General features: G+C 33.9%; 1 protein-coding gene across 2 annotated transcripts in view; it reads left to right on the top strand.

The window, feature by feature from the left end:
• The window catches only part of LOC140748232 (neuroligin-3), a 142,234-nt gene extending 133,903 nt beyond the window's left edge, over positions 1-8,331 (top strand). The window contains exons 12-15 of one of the 2 annotated variants that reach the window (XM_073080998.1): positions 2,853-3,048; positions 4,397-4,527; positions 5,452-5,534; positions 6,728-8,331. In XM_073080998.1, the coding sequence (XP_072937099.1) occupies positions 2,853-3,048; positions 4,397-4,527; positions 5,452-5,534; positions 6,728-6,817 (500 nt within the window). In that variant the 3' untranslated portion in view covers positions 6,818-8,331. The remainder of the gene's footprint in view (positions 1-2,852; positions 3,049-4,396; positions 4,528-5,451; positions 5,535-6,727) is intronic. The other variant, XM_073080997.1, reaches the window with a different exon arrangement.
• The last annotated feature ends 12,484 nt before the right edge of the window (positions 8,332-20,815 follow it).

Here is a 20,815-nt window from a genome sequence, read left to right on the forward strand (position 1 = left end):
ATAAGGTTTTATGACTCCGATAAATAATCATCAAAAAATATAAAGTAAGTTTGGTGTTTTAATCACATATTACATTTGTTTAGTCATAGGATTTTTTTTAATTTTTCGGGTAAAATTCTAACAAATCAGCATTAAACTTATGTCTTTTCCGCGGAAAACAAAACACACAATTTCATGAATACTTCCCTTAAAAGATGGGCAGATGTAAGCAATTAATTTATCCCGGATCAATAAACCCATGTAACCCAATTCCGGGTACTTTGGCCAGGGAGAGCGGATCCCGGAGTGTTTTATGTACACGTAATAAACTTAATTTCGTTCATTAACTTGCAACTGGATTCATTGGGTGTATACCGATACCCGACCGTATTTTATACTCGGATTTCCCTATTGTTATAGATATCTGCCCATATTTATGGAGTTCTGTGGACAAATAGAAAAACGGTATCCAAATTACAATTTGGAAGGTATAACTGTAGCGTGTATTAATAAAATGTTTCTTTAATAATGGTGTGGACGAACCATGGAGAGTGCTACCATCCATAGCAATACGCACCTATTTCTGCCTCATAACAGCAGCGTTAAGCGCTGCTGTGTTCTGATTTGAAGGGTGCGGTAAGGGAGACTTACTTTTCCTGGGCGTTCCAGCTTAGTCCTCAGGGACAGCGACGCACGTGTGGCTGATCTCAGGTAGGAATATCTAATCAATCTCCATGGGCGGGAGTAGCCATTTACCATCAGTTGGACTGCGTGCTCGTCTGTTACTTCAATAATATAAAAAAAAACATACTTCTCCTTAAATGTAATTAACAATAATTATTTCGAATTACTAGGTAAATCATTAAAATACGAATAAACGTTACATTTTACAAAATAATCATGTATTTATTCAATAATATAAAATATCCAATGAATAGGCTGAAAACATTAATAACCTTAACATAATCTCATTTTGCACAATAGCTCGTTACCGGCGACTATAAACATATCAAATGCATGTTATTATAATAATGCTATTAATATATAATTGCACTTAATTTGTTTGACTGTTACGATTCGTAAATGTTGAAACTAATGTGTGGTTTTCATTTAATTATCAAATTATTACATTTATTGTCATATTTAGTCAGAAAAGGGGATTTATCACTATAGAAATTATTTTATATTTCAATGTAGGTAATTCTGTACTATATTTTATTCACTATTAAAGGTGTAATATTGTTGTACTATAGATTGAAGGATTCAGTGAAGGTTTTTGGAATTATATCACTCCCTAGTGTGTATTCTATACGTTGAGAATTTAGGAGTATTATTCCTTTGTCGAACTCCTTAAATATGTTGTCTTATTATTATATTCTGTACTTTATAAAACCTCCAAAAACTCATTAAAAGCTCTAAATATAATAGAAACTTACTTTATAAATAAATGAATAATGTGCCTGATTAATAATTTGAGTTTGATTGAACCTCGATCTTGCAACTTCTACTCGTATATATCAGAAGTTTTAAAAAATCCGATATAAATTTGATGATATTCGTTAATATATTAAAAACTTCAAACAATTTTATTTGAGATTTCACGAATAAAACGGAATATTTATTAATAGAATTCGTATAGCTCAAATTGATTAATCTCTTAGAAAATTGAATACTAACCACTTTTCCCAATACGAAGCGGCACTACGTTGAGGGAAACTTTGGGAAACTAGACGGATGGCATTTAGAGTCGTAAATTCGAACAAATTACTTTACTTTCAGCGAAAAATATTGGCGCCCACCCATTTAACGCTCCAAGGAGGATGTAAATCTTGTACAGTTGGAAGTTTGCAGCAATCCTGGGCATTCGTTCAAAATAGCATGAAATCGGGGCAATACACTATTTATTTTTATTGAAGTTGATAAATGAAAATACGCCTGAGATTCTTTTGTCAAATACTTTACCATCAATAGACTAATATTATGTAAGGTTGTGTTATAAGCAGTGATAGCCTTAGTGATTCAGACACTTAGCCGCATATTGAGGGGAACGAATATGAAATCCCAGACATGCACCTCTGATTTTTCAGTGAGTTATGTGCGTATTAAAAATTAATAACTACTCGTTTAAACGGTAAAGGAAAAGATCTAAAGTCTCAAGTGTGTATAAAGTCTATGAAATTTTATTTGACCAGCATATTCTAGCATAGTCTACGGAGTATGACCCATACCCATGTAAGAGGAGACCCATGCCTAGTAGTTGGATTGTAAGAGGTTACCGATGATTTAAGATTAGCTTGTATCACAACAATAGAATATTTACTATTAATATTTATTGTTAGTGATATATTAGAAAAGATACGAAATCTATCAAGACATTTTTTGCAAGAGGTTAATGAATTTTATAACGACACGGTGTCTGATACATCAAAGGCTCATCTGCTGATAATGTCATTAACAACGTGACTCGCCATCTTTTGTGTATTCTCTTACAAAGTCAGGCTCCGGCTAATGGAAAGTGTACCCTTTAACCTTTCTCTAAGCTTACGTTTATCCACCGTCAATATTAATATTTCTCTACTCTTTCAGTACTCTTTACCTACAAAGTAAAGTTTGAAGCCGGATGAAGTGATTATCGTAAACGTAGATTAACGAAACAAACGAATGAACGATAAATAATAATTTCATTTTAATACCCTTTATCTGTTTTGAAACATTATATTTCACAGTAAAAACAACAAAATGAGACATAAACTCAATTGTATACATAATATCAAGTAAGAAATAATAAAATGTTGGTCTCAAGTCTGTGATTTCTACATAATAATGTATTTTCAATTTTATAAAATTAGACCACTTAGAAAATATCTCCACAGGTGAAATATTTCCTGAGCTCTACACTACAACAGCTGCACTGGATGAGGAAGATGATACTACAGAAGAACAAGAAGCCATAGAAGTAGAAGAATGTGAGCCTTCCCCTTCCGCAAGGCCTGCTCTCTCCGCCCTACCGCCACCACAGCCTTCACCTAAGGAGGACTCTTTAACTAATTTAGATACACAGTATTATAGGTAAGTAGAAAAATATATTTGAAATATGTTTTTCTTCCTTCACCTTTCATTTTATATTTGTAACTAAAGTAATAACCACCCAGCGTTTTTCTTTTCATGTAAGTATTCCTTACATAACCATTTCACTTCGATCCCCTCTGCAATGATTTTCTCAAAGGTAAGGAGAAAATGTTCCAATTATTATAAGAAACGATGAAAAAATATAGCACTGTAGGAATAAGCTGTGAAACCTAAAATAATTCTAACATCTAAAGAAAATTGTTCGTCACAGAAAAAGAAAATGATAATTCGATATTTCTTACAAAGCCAAACAATTAAGAGACAAGGTAAAAATGTTTCATTTACCGAAATAAGAAATTGAGGCCAAATTAAACAAAGACATGAAAGGTATACAAACGAAAAAGGCTTTTCCTTTCAAGTTTTCATTTAATTTTCGGGTAGTAAGTAGTGAAAGCAAACAATGTTGTCTAACAGATAAATGTCGGCGATATGGCTCACGTGCCTGCGCTATAAACAAGATTGATCAGCGTTTCGCGACGCGTAATCTCACTAATGTGTTTACCTAGTTGTTTACCTTCGTGAATTTCGTCCTTTTTGTCTCACAAATAATGTCTTAATGCCACCATTTCTCAAGACCCCCACGACTTTTTCCCGCAACTGGATACAGCTGATAATGGTAATGGATCGCACCTAACTTCCACTGAATTAACTGGACTCGCTCCGGAGTAATGGCTCAATATTTCAAGCAGACGCTCCGTTTGAGCTCTAAATAATATTTCCATCTTTAAAACGCGTTTTAGTGCGCCGAACGAAAAAGCTATTGAAGTTGGCCCATTTATCTTCCCACATAACGTCTATCCCGGAAACTAAGCAATAAAGAAGATCTGAGCCGACTCTAAATCAATTTCCAAATATCTTTTCCTTAACAATTTATGATAAAACCCGCTGTATCGATAATATTAAAAGTTGTCAAATGAATCGGAAAATGAATTTACATATCTATCGATAGATGATTGCTCTCGTTCACCTGGAGTAATTTCATTTCCAGAAACTTGAAACATTATTTCGTTTTTAAGATCTTATTACCGACTCACTGGATGTAAAAAGTATATCGAACGTTTTCTTGTTTATTTAGTGTGATATATTATGTTTGTTTTCAGTGTTAACAACTCACTCTTCCTTTGTTTTATGATTTAATCAATAAGCAACTTTGAGATGACAATAGTAATTTACCAGAAAAAACCTTTCTCATTAATTGTCATGTATCTATATAACGTTGATGATGAAAATTTTGAAGAATTAAAATAAAATTAATAAGAACATCTAACAACACAAAATTTTCTTATAGTTACACAGTGGCGTTAGGAGTAACAGTGGGAGCTGGTTGCTTCCTCCTCGCTTTGAACGTTTTGGTCTTCGCTGGCATTTATCTTCAGAGAGGCCGACGGCGAGCAACTCATCGAAGACCAAGAAGAGAAGGTAAAAATCTTTCATAGAAGTAATACTCAAGATCTTTAAGTGACGAAAGGGGCAAGCAAGTGCTAATGTATTATTTAAAGGCGAAGACAAAACTGTAAAAAAAATATTTCTTTTTGTCATATGTTTTTTTCTTATATATTGATGAGCGTGTATATGTATATAATTTGGATTTTTATCATAGTCAGTGTGTGGGAAGATTATAAACCTAGCTGTTATTGATTTAAATAATAGACATGTTACCTGTTGCAATGCACTTGTCATTAAATATATCAAATGGCAATCCATCCTCGTTTAGTCCACAATAATTCTGGCAAATCAGACGGTAACCGACGCTCTGCGCTCAATACGAATGCTACGGATTATGCTAATCCGGTTACGATTAGTTGAATACAAACACGAATCATTTGCATGTCACTGGATTAAAATATGCTAAGCTTATGCTAAGTCTTATTGATAGTGACAACTACAATAGTAATTTAGTTGTCATTGTGATTTTGGTGCCATATTGCTGAATAAAAATTATTTAACAAAATAATAAGCAGGTAATACCAACAAGCCAAATCGTTGTCTAATCAAAGCTTAAGGTTAAAGTCAATATATGTATAAATAAGGAAAGTGATGACTATGGCGAGTTTCCTACTTTTGTTATAAAACATCGAAGGAAGTACGGTTATTTATAAGAAGTCTAAAAGGCAGACTTGTATAATTTTCGCATAGTTCTTAGTGTATGTAAAAAAATTACTACTACGACAAACTAGTTCATTTTGATTTCATTTTTTAGACGCGATTGGAAACATTTGTTAGTTTACATGTCTGTTCTCAACCGCACATATAACACAAGGCCTGTTTGCGTTGGCAACAAGAAAGAATGACAATAATGACAATTATTATATGCATGCTCACCTAATTTACTCAATTTCACAGGTAGTTGCAATAGTCGATCTGGTGCCGCGTCCTTGAATAGTGACCCCATATCTCTGACGTCACCGAGGAAGAGCACGCTTAAGGTAATTCTGTTGTTCGTCTTTTTGGAAATTAAGTTATGAGTATCCAAGTTATTGCTAGCAAGATTAGGATTATTTACCTATAGTGTATGTACTTATTGAATTGATAAGTCCATGTATGACAGTATGTTTAATCATTTTTACTAGAACTTCGATTTAATAAATAGTTTAACTTTTAGACTAAAACGCTGGATTGAGTGTTTTTTTTAATCATTTTATTATTTAATTTAAATATAGCTATAAAAATCAAAAGTTTTCATAAGCTTAGCAAACATTTAAAAATCCTACTTACAACATGATATTTGACCACTGGTGTTTAGTATAAAATAACAAATGATTTTCCAAAGCTTTTTAAATAACGAACAATGTTATTACGATTCTCATATCCCGTGTTTGCTTTCCTTTGTTCTTGTTTATTAAATATTACCTGAGCGGCCCTCTCTCCACGTCCAATGTTGCTAATATTCCTTTCCAATAACATATTGTTTAGTTACATAGGTAATATAAGATACATAAAATAAAATATACGCCCGCAAATACTCCTACTTTTTTAGCTAATAATACACGAGTCTGAAGTATGTTTTGAGGGATTAGAAAGATCAAATAGGGCCACAATAAGATTTTTTCTGTGTTAAAAGAAAATGTTAGTGACATCTGTTTAGATATATGTACTTGAAAAAAAATTCAATGAAACTAAATGAATGATGAGAATAAATTGATGATTCAATACTTCATGTTATAAAAATCGTAATGAGCTTAGAATCAAAATCGATTAACATTCAAAGTCTCGGTATAACTACGCCTGTTTTCCAATTTAAAAAGAATGCTAGAATAGTTTGAACTGGATGAGAATGCTGCTAAGTATCGACAAAGTCGTTTGATTTTTAATTTATCTGTCAAACATAAGCAAAAAATTTTTTAATCAATACAGTACCCAGTTTTATTCATATTTTTTAAATTCCACTCGCATTTTCCGCGTATCTTTCACAAACAGTAATTGGAATTTATTTAAAGCCTAAATTAACGTAAATTTTATTATACACCGATTTATGTGCGCTGCAAATATTTTATTAATTATTTACTTAATCCCTGGCGAGGCCAGCATTTTGTAATCTCAATAAAATTGCAATGAAACCTCCTCTATCAGATCTCACGTTACTAATTTACATAATTAACATACTTATCGATTTCCACAGCGCAGCAGCGAGTCGGAGCTCAAAGAGAGACCGGCCAACACCGTTCCGCCTCCAAAAAAACGCGTACAAATCCAGGAAATCTCGGTGTAGAGGACTTCTGAAAGAGAAATAAAGAAAGACAAAGTTTTAAATAAAAGTGAAATGAACATGACAATGACGTGTGATTATTATGAAAGAGAAGAAGTAAAAGTGAAGTGACATAATGAAAGTAAAGTGAGTGATAATGTTTAAAGAATTGCGGATAGTGGAGCTTACCGGTCCGATGATTGCTCTTGCATCAATAGTTGGATGCGGGCGGCGTACCTACATACATGTATCGCGTTTGAGGTTAATCCTTCGTATGTTATATATCAACTCCTGACCAATATACGGATTTAGTCGGATTCCGATTCGGTTCAGTTGATTTTGTGTACATAATTCGTATTGTATCGGGAATGTCTTAGTGCAGTGCATTTAGTTCTAGTAACTTCAGAAGTCCTTTAACTTAATTAATAATAGTCATTGCTTCATTTAAGACTTTGTTATTATCATTTAAGTACCTATTTTCGTTTACAAAACATTGGATACCTAGACTTTACCTCTGTAATTTTCAATATTCTTAAAAGACTGACTATTTACAATTTCTGCCCCTTTTCATTGGTGATTTTCAACTTCTGAAGAAGCTTTTCTATTTGAAGGCATTTTCGATACGTTGTTTTGTTTGTCTATGATTGTCGATAATTATATTTCTATGTTGGGATGTTAAATTTTATTGATAGTTGATGACTCGAAGTCTGTTCGAATTATTGTAATAACAGTATTTATTGTAGTTATTTGTAATCAATAATTGATCGTTATGTTTGACTTACCTCATCTTTAAAGCGTGTTTAGACGTTTTTTGTATAAAATGAATTGTTGTCTTTAGTTATCAAAATGTATAGATCTGTCAATATTATTATACAATGCCAAGTTTCAAATAACTGACCACCTTTGTTACGTGATTCTATAGATGTTATAAAATTTATAGTAATTTTGTGTAACTAAGTGAAAATGGTTTTAAGAATACCATTATACCATTAATACCGACTACTTTAAACTTATTAAGCTCAGAATTTCGCTCTCTCGACTAAGTTCAATTTCATAGGCATCACTCCTTTCAATAAGAAACTTTAAGTAGTAATTGAAGACAAACTGGCCGGAGCTGTTAATTTGAAGATTAAATATTGTTACAGATAATAAAACGAAAACAGAACTGTTGAACAAAATTTCAAGAGAATTATTTCATAGTTAGATTATGATATGAAACGAAGGAATTTATGCTATGGCGATATCGCACGTACGTATATTATTTATTATATTTGATGATGTGTTGTCTAACAGTCGTTCAAAATATCTTACAGTTTCTTTTAAATGTTACTGTTACAAGACATTGATTTCTAACAAACCAAAATATGTCAGTATTTAGAGTCACGTGACACAGGTAGCCTAGTTGATATCTACTCTGTACATAGATATATTTTAGGTTTTAAGTAATGTAAATATTAGAAGTCGTCGTGAATATCTGTGAACTCCGATGGTTTTCTCATCGATGATATGAGGTTTTAATAAAGACCATTTTTTCCTGATGCCTTTCGTTTAATTTTAATTCTTAATACCCGTATTCCTTAACTTGAATTAATTGATTTAAAAAAAGTGTGAAGGGCTTTTGCGTCCCTGTTTGTTTCGAAAAAGTACAAAATGTGGTAAAATGAATATTTTTAGATAAAAACAGTATCAACGTAAAAATTAAAATATTTCTTTAATCATGTCATCTAATTTCTATTCAATTAATTATTGAAATTATCTCTATATGGCTTAAATGAAAAATTGTACTAACAAAATCAAACAACTATAAAAGATGTGGCATTGAAAGTTGAATAAAAACGAGACAAGATGTTACCCTTAAGAGGCGTTAAAATCAAACCGTTCCCTCCCACTTCGCACACAATTTCTTAATGGAGCCGAAAGGCCATCAAATAAACGTTATTAGCGGAGGCAGCTTGCCCAGCGAGGGTCGTAAAGTCGTTCTTAAGCGTTATCAGCCCCGATCGGCGGTGACTCCGCAACCCAGATACTTCCACGGGAAAAACTTTTAATGCCTTTCCTAAGAAATTGCCCCACCAACTGCGATTAAACGTAGTGCAGTCATTTAATTATACATCAGCGATAATATTATTGCGTCAGTTTATATTAAACACGACAAAATAATGGGAGAATAATAACTCAGCTTAAGGTTTTTCATACTACCAATTTTTTTCTTTCTTCTTATGTTTTTTGAGTATAATAACTTATTACAAATCATTCCACAGCTAATAACTCATTTTCATGACAAAATTAAACCCAATAATTGACCTTAATCTACATTCTTGTATACATTTGTGTATATTGCAAAAGACGATCTTAGTGTTATAAAAATGCACATAGCATCGCCTTCCGATAACCGCTTGTAGTGAGACAAGTAGGAAGCATCCCATCGCAACTTCCCAAATTAACTATTCCGCTAAACCTTCACCAACAAAATTATACTCCTTATTGTTCCATATTTTTTCAATAGAAATATTCTGAAAGCTGCCGTCAGAGATTTCTTTGTTATCTTTAATTCTTTCGCCCCTGCAGTTCGAGTTGTTCGAGATAAAATATTCTTTAAGACTTTGATAAATTACTTAGGAGGTTGTATAATGAAATCTTGTCCCAACACTTTGGAGGATAGCAGCGTTCACGTAAAGTTTGATTTTGTTAGCGTTATTGATGGTAACTTCAGGGAAGGGCGGCTTAACATAATCTGCTTTCTTTCGATATTAAAAGTAAACTTAGTTAATCAGGGGTGGGGACCTGAAGAGCAATTAGTGTTCAAGGCTATGTCAACGTTAATTGTTACAACTATAAATATGGGTTTTCCGAAAACTGGAACGTAAAATGGACATGAACACAAAGTGTAACATGTATAGAAATTAAGGTATTAATAAAACAAAACACTTTTTACACACTTATTAACACCTACTTTTGCTATGACCAAGTTAAACAATATGGTAATCATAACAATAGTTGCAGGTTTCAAAAAAATATCTGTCCAATTGACTGAACACAGTATCGTCACACCTAGAAGTATTTAGAACTCAAAGTAACATCACTCGCACTACTACTTTCCTGATTAAAGGATGCGGTGAGTAATTTTACTACTTGTGTATATAATGTATGATAAAGATTATGAGTAAAATAATAACGTTCATAACGGTCGTTTTAAGAGGAAATTATTAAATAAGATAATACGGCTATAAAATTATTAAATTTTACGAAGGCGTTTGAAGATTAATCTAAGGAATCGGTTTTTGACACGACCCAATTTCAATTGTGCTCGAAAATATATTTATAGGTATTGAGAACAAAGTTCATTGATTCAGAAAACAATGGTTTCGAAAAGGATCCCGGCCGAAGATAAAGAACAATTGCCATCGAGTGCTCCTTACAGGCGTTTTATTATGAAGCTGACGGCTCCAATGAGACTGCACCTAATTTATGATTGGACCGGCAGCAAGCTGCCAACTAAGAGGATTTTAGATTCTATTCCCTTAGAATTTTATATTATTTCAATATTGCTAATGAAAATTTATCCCTCAGTAAATACGATAATGGTATTCAGTTGTTAAAATATTTTTACTTATTTACGGTTTCCTGATGTTTTCTACTTCGTCCTCAATATTTCGGAAAATTAAGTACCTAGTTGGTAGGAACTTCGTTATATCTACAAGAAATATTCATTGCGATATGAAATTCAGCACAAAATTTATCCGTCTTATGTATAGTATAAAATGGCATTGGTCTTAACAGGAAAAAGATTGCTTTTTTACACAAGTGACTCATTTCGTTAAGATCATAACATGACGTTAATTTTTAGGTTTCCCTACTTGTATGTGTGCATATGCAAATGAGAGCGATATCTTTCTCCACGTACTTAGAGGCAACTTAGGACAAACTTAATAGTTTATTTTGAGATGGATCTTTAGATTTATTTGTTGGATCTGTTCTGGAGATGGGCGTGACAGAGGCTGCAGTCATCAATCACCGGTTCCATTCAATATGTCTATCTGGAGCTGATGCCGCCTTGGAATGAGATATCGAACTTACGAACTGTTTCTTTATATATTCTGATTCTATTTTCCAATAATCGTTCTTTTAAATTTTGCCACTTTCCTAGGTCTATTTAAAGCGTGAACAAAAACCTATTGAAATAAAATTAATTGAGATTTTTTACTTAGCATAACCTTATTGAATACAAACTTGGTTACGTAAAATTACTCCACTTCTCTTGTTCTTCAAATTATTTAACTATCAAGAATGTCAAGAAAAAATAGAAAGCTGAAATGTATAATTAAGAGTCTACTTTATTACTGTGTGAACATCTTTTGTTGGAACAAAAGTAGAATTTTATATATGAACTTGCGGAACCAGCTATAAACGAACAAATCGTTCTTCGTCGATTAAACGTTTCCTGTTGTGAATGCAAGCGATTCGGAATGGTTGGTTACATATGTACGGTAGGATTAATGTTCCTTCAAGCGCTTTGTTGCTTTATTTCGTCTCAACATTTTTATTCTGCTCTTGATACTCTTACCGCGGGGATAGTTACATCGTCTGGTGCGCGATTAATGATCCTCGAAGTGATATTATTTTGTGTGCATTTTTGCTTGTGGCTGTTAATGATTTGGATGGAATAATAGCTGTGGTGGCACTAGTAGCCACTACAGTTCCTCCATCCATGATTTTTTTTATCTACAATATAACAAAAAAATAAACTAAAAATCAGTATAGACATTATAGTCATGAGAATGTAGTCTGTTACTTAAAGTAATACTGCTTTGACAAAGGGTCAAATAGCTACGATATAGACCGCAATAAGAGAAGTGATTTTTCTTAGTTACTTATTTATTATTAAATGTACCTGCTAAAATAAAATGTAACGAACAAAATCTTTTATGCTTTGAAAAATACTTGGTCAGATTTTTGCAGCAAATATTAGTATTTGAGAGATATTTATAAAAGTTCACGTTTGTTCAGCGTTCGTGCGGAATTTGTAACGGCACCATATAACATTTTATTTTTGTGTCAAAATGAAAAAAAGTGCTGGTGAAATAAGTGAACCGATTTTCGAACATATTCATCACTTGGTGCAATATCGTAAACAAGCTTTTCTCACGTCTCCAGTCATATACACCTCTATACACTATTTCAATTAACAGTCGAGGGTAATGTTTTATAAGTTTATGTATATAGATATTTATGTAAGTCTTATTTTTGGCATCACCATCAGCCCAAATGATTTATTGGATTCTTGGATGAACCGTCGAAATGTTTAGCCAAAAAGGGAGTTTTTGTATTTTTGTGTGAATATCTCATCTTATCAATTCATTAGTTTTAATTGTAATCCATACAGAGTTAAAAATAAAACCAGGTATCTTAGTTTTTATGGATTAACAATTGAAAACACGGTTCTTTCGGAATTATGTTACTTTTTACCAAATATTTAAAAATAAGATATATATCTATTTATACAAAGACTGTCATGGGTTCTTTTATGTATAGGCACTTTACCAGCCCTTTAATTTTATTAAGGTTGGCCAACACTATAAACACTATCACATTGTCCATCTTCACAACTGTGTGCTAAATTACCAAACATAAAAACCTTTTTTTTATGCTTACCTCGCAACTGAAAACACTGACAAATTGCAAAAGCAAAAGTTTTCGAATCCCATCGATGACTGCTGGAAATAATGGTTATAGATTTTCTCTCACAATAGCTGCGAGCGATTTATGGACATTATCATTAAGCTGCGCTGCGATGCATTGTTCAATCCTCAAATTTGTAGATGGAGATAATAGTCACTATGTTGGTATGCAACATGTATAGTCAAAGGACTCATTCTAGATATAGAATGGGAATGTTGAATGAAGTCTTCGTGGTTCGACTCGCCGCACCTATTTCTATCTTACAACAGCAGTGTTAAGCGCTGTTCTGGTTTGAAGCATATGGTAAGGGAGGCATACTTATACCAGCATCCCAGTGTAATCCTCAGGGTAGCAGCGCATCCGTGGCCAACCTAAGGTAGTAATTTAATCGTTTCTGGGCGTGCGAGTGTTCATGGGCGGCAGTAACCATCAGCTGAACTGGATAATCGTCTGCTACTCTTATATTTTAATAAAAAACTGCATTAGAGTTGCATTCGGATTGCACGGTTAGTTTCCAGCTTCATTACAGTTTAACTTCATCCAAACTTCAATACAATTGAAATCAAGTTTCATCTGTCCACACCCTTACAGTGAGACTACTCAAATATCCAACTGAATATGTAACATCATGTCCGGTAATCCTAATGTGACATCGGTTGTATATACCCGTGTTAACCAATTACAACTAACGTAGATCACGTAGTATTAATGGAAACCCGATAATGCCGGCCGCTACGTTATCGTGAAATATTAGAGCGATTATCGGTAACCACATGCTCTAGTAATTAATAGAATAGAATGCGATCGTGATTAGGTGCTATTGAGAAAGTGTATGAGCTGGGTTTTAAATTATAGCGGAGGCAGTGATGGAGGCAGAAGTCTGTTACGGACACCATATTATTATGGTGTTTTTCTAGGGTTCTGTAGGTACCCAAAAGGTAAAAACGGCACCCCATTACTAAGCCTCCGCTGTCAGTCAGTCTGCCACAGGGCTCTATCTCCTGAACCGTAACAGATAGACACTTGATTATTTTACAGTGTAGGTATAAGTGTGGCCGGTATAACAACAAAAACTGAAAATAAAAATATTGAAAGTTTTGGTGAACGGAATCCTCCGTGTGCGAGTTCGACTTGCACTTGGTCAATTTGCCTACTATTGCAGCATTATTAAGAAAACGTAATGGTAAATACCACGGAGTGTATTGCTGTGGTAGATATAGTTGGAATATCAGCGGATTTGTAAGATATGCACGGAATGTCGATCCAATGAAGGACTGATTGTATATAAAGCAGTATAAAGAATATTCTGGGGTTCAAGTAAGGCTCTTATGGTATTTTAACTTGGTTACAGTTAGAAAGAATCGTATCATCTGGAGATGATGAAAGTCTGAGATTCGTACTTCACTTCACAGTTCACCTCAGATTTTAAATGTTAACTATTTGCATATGCACTTGCATTAACCGCGAATAGAAATTCACGATAAAGTTCATTAGTCGTACTTCTAAGCCACTTTCTTAAGGCTGTGTTACATTTTGAAGTCTATAAATTATTACAGGGACAGCGTAGACATATTTTGAATGGACTGCCTAAAGCCAAGAAATTATACCTTGTCACAAAATTCCAAAGCATACCTCTCAGCTCACCAAAAGCGTCATAAACCGCGTCATGCGTGTACAATTTACCTCCACATCACGACACAACTAACCTCCTCACTAACCACGCGACCACATCACCGGCCGCAGCGCACAAGCTCATTTGACGGCACACTGAACTAATAACAACCCTACATTATGTATCTAGTCCCTAATATAATAATATTTATACTGTAGAGATTCATAATATACAGAGATGCTTGGGAATTAAGTGCGGGCGCGGCAATACCGTGTATCGATATCGGTCTGACGTGCAGAGAGTTTTGGATTCGATCTCCAGATAGGTAAAAATCGAAATTATAGTTTATTTCTTGTCATGTCCGAAGAATGCATGATAGGGAATCATATTGTGAGACTATGAATGAAAAAAAATGTTTTCTTTCTGATGTTATGTTAGCACTGCACATACGCATCTAGATCCTAATCAGTATCTGATTCGACATCGTTGACATCGTTGGTAATTAACATTTACTACAAGTTAACTTTAATTTAGTACCTATACAATACATACTCTTGAAATTCAATCACATCAGTTACCATAGCCGTTATAACGCAGCAATTACGCATGTAATTAATCTTTAACCCGTTACTACCCTACTACTAGGCATGGATCTTCCCCCAAGGTGAGAGGTAAGGCCATAGTACACCACACTGGCCATTTGCGAAATGGTAGAGTTCACCGTTGAGACCTTTTTTTTTCAAAAATTCTCAGGTGTATAGGTCTCCACACGACATTTTACTTCACCGTTTAAGCAAGTGATAATCAATTTCTTTTATGCGCTAAGATTCAAAATCAGAGTTGCGGATCTGATTTATATTTTGCACCTCCTGGTTGAGAGGCCGAATTTATAACCACTATGTTATCACTGTTATAGTAAATAGGCAGAGATTACTATTAAAATATGTCGTCCAACCGGACTAACCGGATGACCGGTTTTAGCTCGTTCCTTTTCAGGGAACCCTAAGAACAATTTCACATGGGCACCAATCATTTCGGTCCGTATTGAGGTAAACGAGGTTTATGGCCAGTTACAGATGCAGGTCGTTAGCGAGTGGCCTAACGAACCGGATCGGAACCCGTCTAATTGCCGATCCGGTATAAGCGTTACCGGAAAAGGTTATGTACCCTTTCAATGACATTTTATTTAAGAATCAATCACTTAATAACGACCTGTTTTAAGTTTCATTTTTTGGCTCAGAGCTTTCTATGCTGGAGTTCTATTTCTATACATTTTTAAATTTTGTTATATCTATTTTTAAGGTTTGAAAAGCTCTATCGAGTATAACATTAATTAACCGTACCGCCCACTCTCAGTTATAATATACGATTCTGGTTTTGTTTTAAAAATAGTTTTAAAATTTCCAACACATTTCAGAAAATTAATTGTGATTATTTTCAGAAATATTCACCCTGTTTTTCTTCGCCGGTTAAGAGACAGTATTGGAAATATCTTTGAAAAATGAGAAGTGCGTGCCTGGGGTTTGAACCCCCTACGAGAGGCCGAGTGACTTAACCACTAGGCTGTCACTGCTTGCTGCTGCTGACAGTATCTATCCTGCTCTAGTGTAATTTATCATCCTTAAAAGTCTTTATAAGCGTTTCATTTGCATAATTATGTAGATCTTACTATACTAATTACATGAAATCGATCAGTCATAATAGCGTGATTAATGCGATCCAATTTAGACGTTTAACAGTGCAATTATAACAAGGCAACTACAGTAATAGTTGGACGCTAATATTAACACGGACATATGATAATACGAATTAATTTACTACTGGACAAAGTTTACGGAAACGGGTTAAACGGAAGTGAAAGTATGTATTCAACCAAAGGTGGTAGAACCTTTTGTTACCTAATAACAGCAGTGTTAAGCGTTATGATTGTGCTGTCTTATGGTTTGAAGGGTGTGGTAAGAGACACATACTTTTATAATGGGTAGCAGTGCACCTGTGGCCGACCTTAAGTAGGAATCTAATCTTATCTGGGGTTGATTACAGATGTTCCATGGGCGGCAGTAGCAACTTACCATGAGGCGGACTACACTCTCGTTGCTACTACTATATTAAATAAAAAAAATCCTGGTAAATGGCAAATAAAACGCGAATAGTTTCTTAGACTCTGTATGTATGTATATTATCAAATCACTCGAATGAACAAATTATTCATAGGCGAATGAATCATTAGGCACAGAAACGTCTGCAGATTCCTTGAAGACGTTATAGATCGTGAACAGATTCATCTGAAGGCGTATCTGAAGTCGTGGGTTGCTTGGATGCACCAACATCTTAAACAAAGTCTTTGATGTTAATCAATGCAGATGAAGGAAAACTAAATAAGAAACGTTTATTTTCAGTAAGAAGCCCTGAATTATGTCGAGGATTTTATAAGAGTGACTTTGTTGGACCTACAAAAATAACGAGTATTTTATTAGGACTAGGTAAAAATGTCTTAAGTAAGTGAGCTTATTTATTAATTTAAGCAAATATGTTAAACTTTAACAAAAACAAAATAAAATAAATTAAATAACAAATTTCAAACTTTGATTAAAATTTAACTCATATGTACGACGACAAAATTACAGTCGGTACAAAATAAATACATTAAATTTAATAGGAATGGAAGTAAATCCCAAGTTTGACCGAAATATTTCAACTTTATAAACTTAAAAAAATACACGTTATTTCGTAACAAACTATTAGTAAAATACGTACGTATATACGTATTAGTAAATAATAATATTGAAATCAACGATACTTGATGAAAAAAGTAATGAAGCATTGCTTTTAAATTTATTTTCGATGGATGCGCCGCAATTTCGTGTTCCAATGGACACGTTATATTTATACAATTTACTACAGAAAGCGCAGTCTTTATAACTTCAGGGTAAAGTCGAATTTTGTTTGCCTATCGTAATGTAACGTGTGTGAACTCGCGATGAGGTGTACACACTAGAACAGGTATCGGTAACAGGTATTTTATAAATCTAAAAGGTAGTTAATAAGATTTTGTGTAATACTCAAATTTTCCTAGTATTTATAGTTTGCTCAACGTGAGTACTCGTAGGAAGGTTCGGTAAATGTATAACTCAGTATTTGTTGTTCAAGTACTTTTTCTAGTAAATATTGCTTAGTTATACATAATAATTATACACGAAGCTTAAAAAGGTAGTTTCGCATAACACCATGAAAATTTCAAATAATTTTATACATCCTATTTAGAGTATATTCAAAACTATGTATTGACACGTGATGAATCATATTATATGAAATTTGACACATTAAATAAAATTATCACAGTATCTAATTATTGCACATCTGTGTCAAATAAATGATACTTCAGAATACAACACAAGGAATATTTGACATTTTCCTCACAAAAATTCTACAACGTCGATATACCTCATTGCATTCACACTAGTAGCAACAGGTATTTGGATCGAGTATCTTAAAATACTAGTAACAGGTACACAGAGTACCGAGTTCCTTACCTAGTACAACCCATCCTTATTGTGAACAGAATTCAGCGCGCGTACAGGCCACCAGCGTCTAAACTTATTAACTGCAAGCGGAGAGTGCTTCGCTTATGTCGGTGGCAAATGGAAATTTCGCGAAAAACTCCCGACTGAATATTCCCATTTGCGGAACGGGTGCTGAAGTACGAGCGACGTATTATAAACTGGATGTGCCGGTTAAACATTTTCTTTTATGATGGACGTCACTTCCGAAAATGAAGATCCATTGCAAAGTTAAAAAGATGCTACTGTTACCCAATAGTATCGCAAGGTCTAAATGATATCAAATTTATGTTCCAGTTTTTAATTAAATTATGTATTTTGCTTAATTGGAAATCATTAAGCATTATGTTAGATATTCAATATAGCGGAAAGCTCAGTTAAACCATCCTGACTGTTGATCAAATCAAAATGCAATGCTTTAGGTATAGCATAACACGGCGATTAAACAGTTTATTCGTTTACAAAAAAAAGATCTTATTAAAACTCTATTCGGATACTTCATCTTAAACTAAATGTTTAAAAAACGATAAGGGGTGACCGCCAGATGTTTCTGCCCTTCTCATAATTAATACTGCTCCTGAACCCTCCATGATACTTCAGATATAACAATACAAGTTTTAAAATTCGACAAAAAATCTTTCGAACAAGGGGAGAGATTGTTAAGAAATTCGTTAACTCTTTTTTGTTTTAAAGTCGGCTGGAAATTAATTTCTCGATTTATACTTTTCCGGGGATTTTCGTAGACTGTTCTTGATCTTGCCCTCGTCCTGGCCTCACGCCAGAATTTTGCTTCGTAAAACAAAAATTTAATTTAAATTAACGTGCTTGAAATAATGAAAGACTGTTAATAATTTGCTGAACATTTTGAAGCGTACTGTCATTAAAGTGACACAGCATCCTCATTAAATGATTGCCTTACTACAAAGTAACGATTTTCGACAGTGATAACTGTTTCAGACCGTTTGTTCCGCTACATGATTTAAGATTTTCAAATGTTTATGTTTCCGTTCAGCTTATGAAATGGTGGTATCATTTAGATGATAGATAATTTTGCCGTTCCGATATCAGGACTAGATATTTTAAAAGGAATAAAATACCTAGTTTACAGTTCTGCTATATTAAGTATTACGCACAGCGTTTTCAAGTATAATATCCTCAATTATAAGTTAATCTTCAAATATCTTACTCGTCACATAAAATCATCTAATATGAGTACATCTACAGGACGCGACTCAATGCTATCAAAGTTGAAATCAATTTGCATACAAAACGCTTTCGATGCAGTCGTGAACTTCAGAGCAGGTTATAGCAAAAGTACGCTGAATATGCAATCTATATTATAATCATAACAACCACATACTCACGATTCAATGTCAAAGTATTTATTTTAGTTTTTAATAAGAACTACTATGCCAATTTTCATCCGTTTATATTTATTGTTTATCGTCGACACATTACTGTAAGAGGGGGGTTAGACCATAGTGCTGGCTGGCAGCGCTGGCCAAGTGTGGACTGGTGGACTTCGCATGTCTTTGAGAACTTTCTTAAAGAAAAAATCTCTCTGAAGTGTTTGAGTTATAATTTACACGATATTTTCCTTTGCCAAGTGAATAATTAATTTTTAATACGCATATAGCTTTAAAAAATGTTTTTCTACAGGTTGTTCTACAGGTTATGAAATAAAAAAGACATTTCACTTATAAAATAAAATAAATGCTTGATAGGTATATAATAATACAGCGTAGTAACACAGACAACTGTTACTACGCTGTCTTGTTATTGTTCTGCATTTAATCTTCAATCCCTATCAAATTTTAGGTGGGTAGATGTAAAAAATCTACGACTTGTGTTTGAATGTAATTTCTTCCGACCAATCGTCATCTTGCGCTCGGCGAGAACATACCGACGTTATGTATGTGACCTCTCGCTCCTGCTTTCACGTGGACTACCCGTGCTACCGCGTGTGTTCTGTGAAGTGCAAAGAGACTACTCCTCAGGAAGCACTGTTACAGAGCCGTGCGCATCACCCATGACACGCATCAATTCGACTTGGAAGGCAAGGTTAGTGGTTTTATCTATTCAACCGCTGAGACGAAGATTGTATCATACCTTTTACAATTATCTACCATACAGTCCACTATATTCTTAGGCGTGCGAGGCCTGTGTGCATCGCACAGTCATCGTTATACTACGGTATCCACGGAAAGATGAATTGGTTTAGTAGTCTTACTAATGTAGCTTCGCAATAAGCTTACATTACATAATAGTATAAATGTTGTGTATGATAATGATTCTCTCACAATATGAGAGGATCGTTGCATTATTCAGATCACAACAGACTCGACGTGCTTACGAGACGTCTTCGAGGCTTGAACTAGCTGCCGAGATCTATTTGAATGGTACAAAAGAGTAAGGTATAACGACATTGGAATTGATAGGAAGATTGCTATTTCATACCTTTTTATTATGTTGTTCCATCATCTAAATCATGTAATTTTATCAACTCGAAAATATCTGACAGAAATATCAAATATTAAATGTCACGTAATATAATATCAGAAGATGTTTTTTTTTTTTCATTTAAAATTATCGAATATAATTATAATTAAAAATATGAATACTTTAAGCCAATCAACAGGACGTCATTACTCATAACATCAATGAATTACTTAATTTAGAGTTCAGTAAAAGAAACTTCAAACTGATGAATAAAGCGAGGGACTTAACGGAGAGTCAACACTTACAGTCAACAATTGTAAATAACAGACGAAAGTAACATAAATGAGTCACAAATTGAATTCTGCAACAATTCAAAAGTGATCCGCGGTACCCACAGTCACATTACAAGTTTGACAATGGGCCGATGAATAAGACATGAGACAAGAACGGGTTCTGAAGATATTATGTTAATTTGTTTCAAGAAAAATATTGGTGAAATGTGGTTGACTTGAACTCGCTCCAGTCGGAAATAAATAAAATATCGCTCGCGGCTTACGTGCCCGCTTCACTTTTGACAGCTTATTACAATCCGGTATGATTTATTTACAATCTGTTCGCCATGATTTGCATTTCTTACGCAGTTTGCGTTTTCATTCGTATTCTTTTAAGCGTTCGCTTCTGATCTTTGCTTTTCGGTATGATATTATTATGTTTAAATAACGTTAAACTCAG

The sequence above is a fragment of the Epargyreus clarus genome, unplaced genomic scaffold (genome assembly GCF_041222505.1).
Source record: "Epargyreus clarus isolate Ecla_fem2 unplaced genomic scaffold, WU_Ecla_fem_2.2 ptg000015l, whole genome shotgun sequence".
Lineage (NCBI taxonomy): Eukaryota > Metazoa > Arthropoda > Insecta > Lepidoptera > Hesperiidae > Epargyreus > Epargyreus clarus.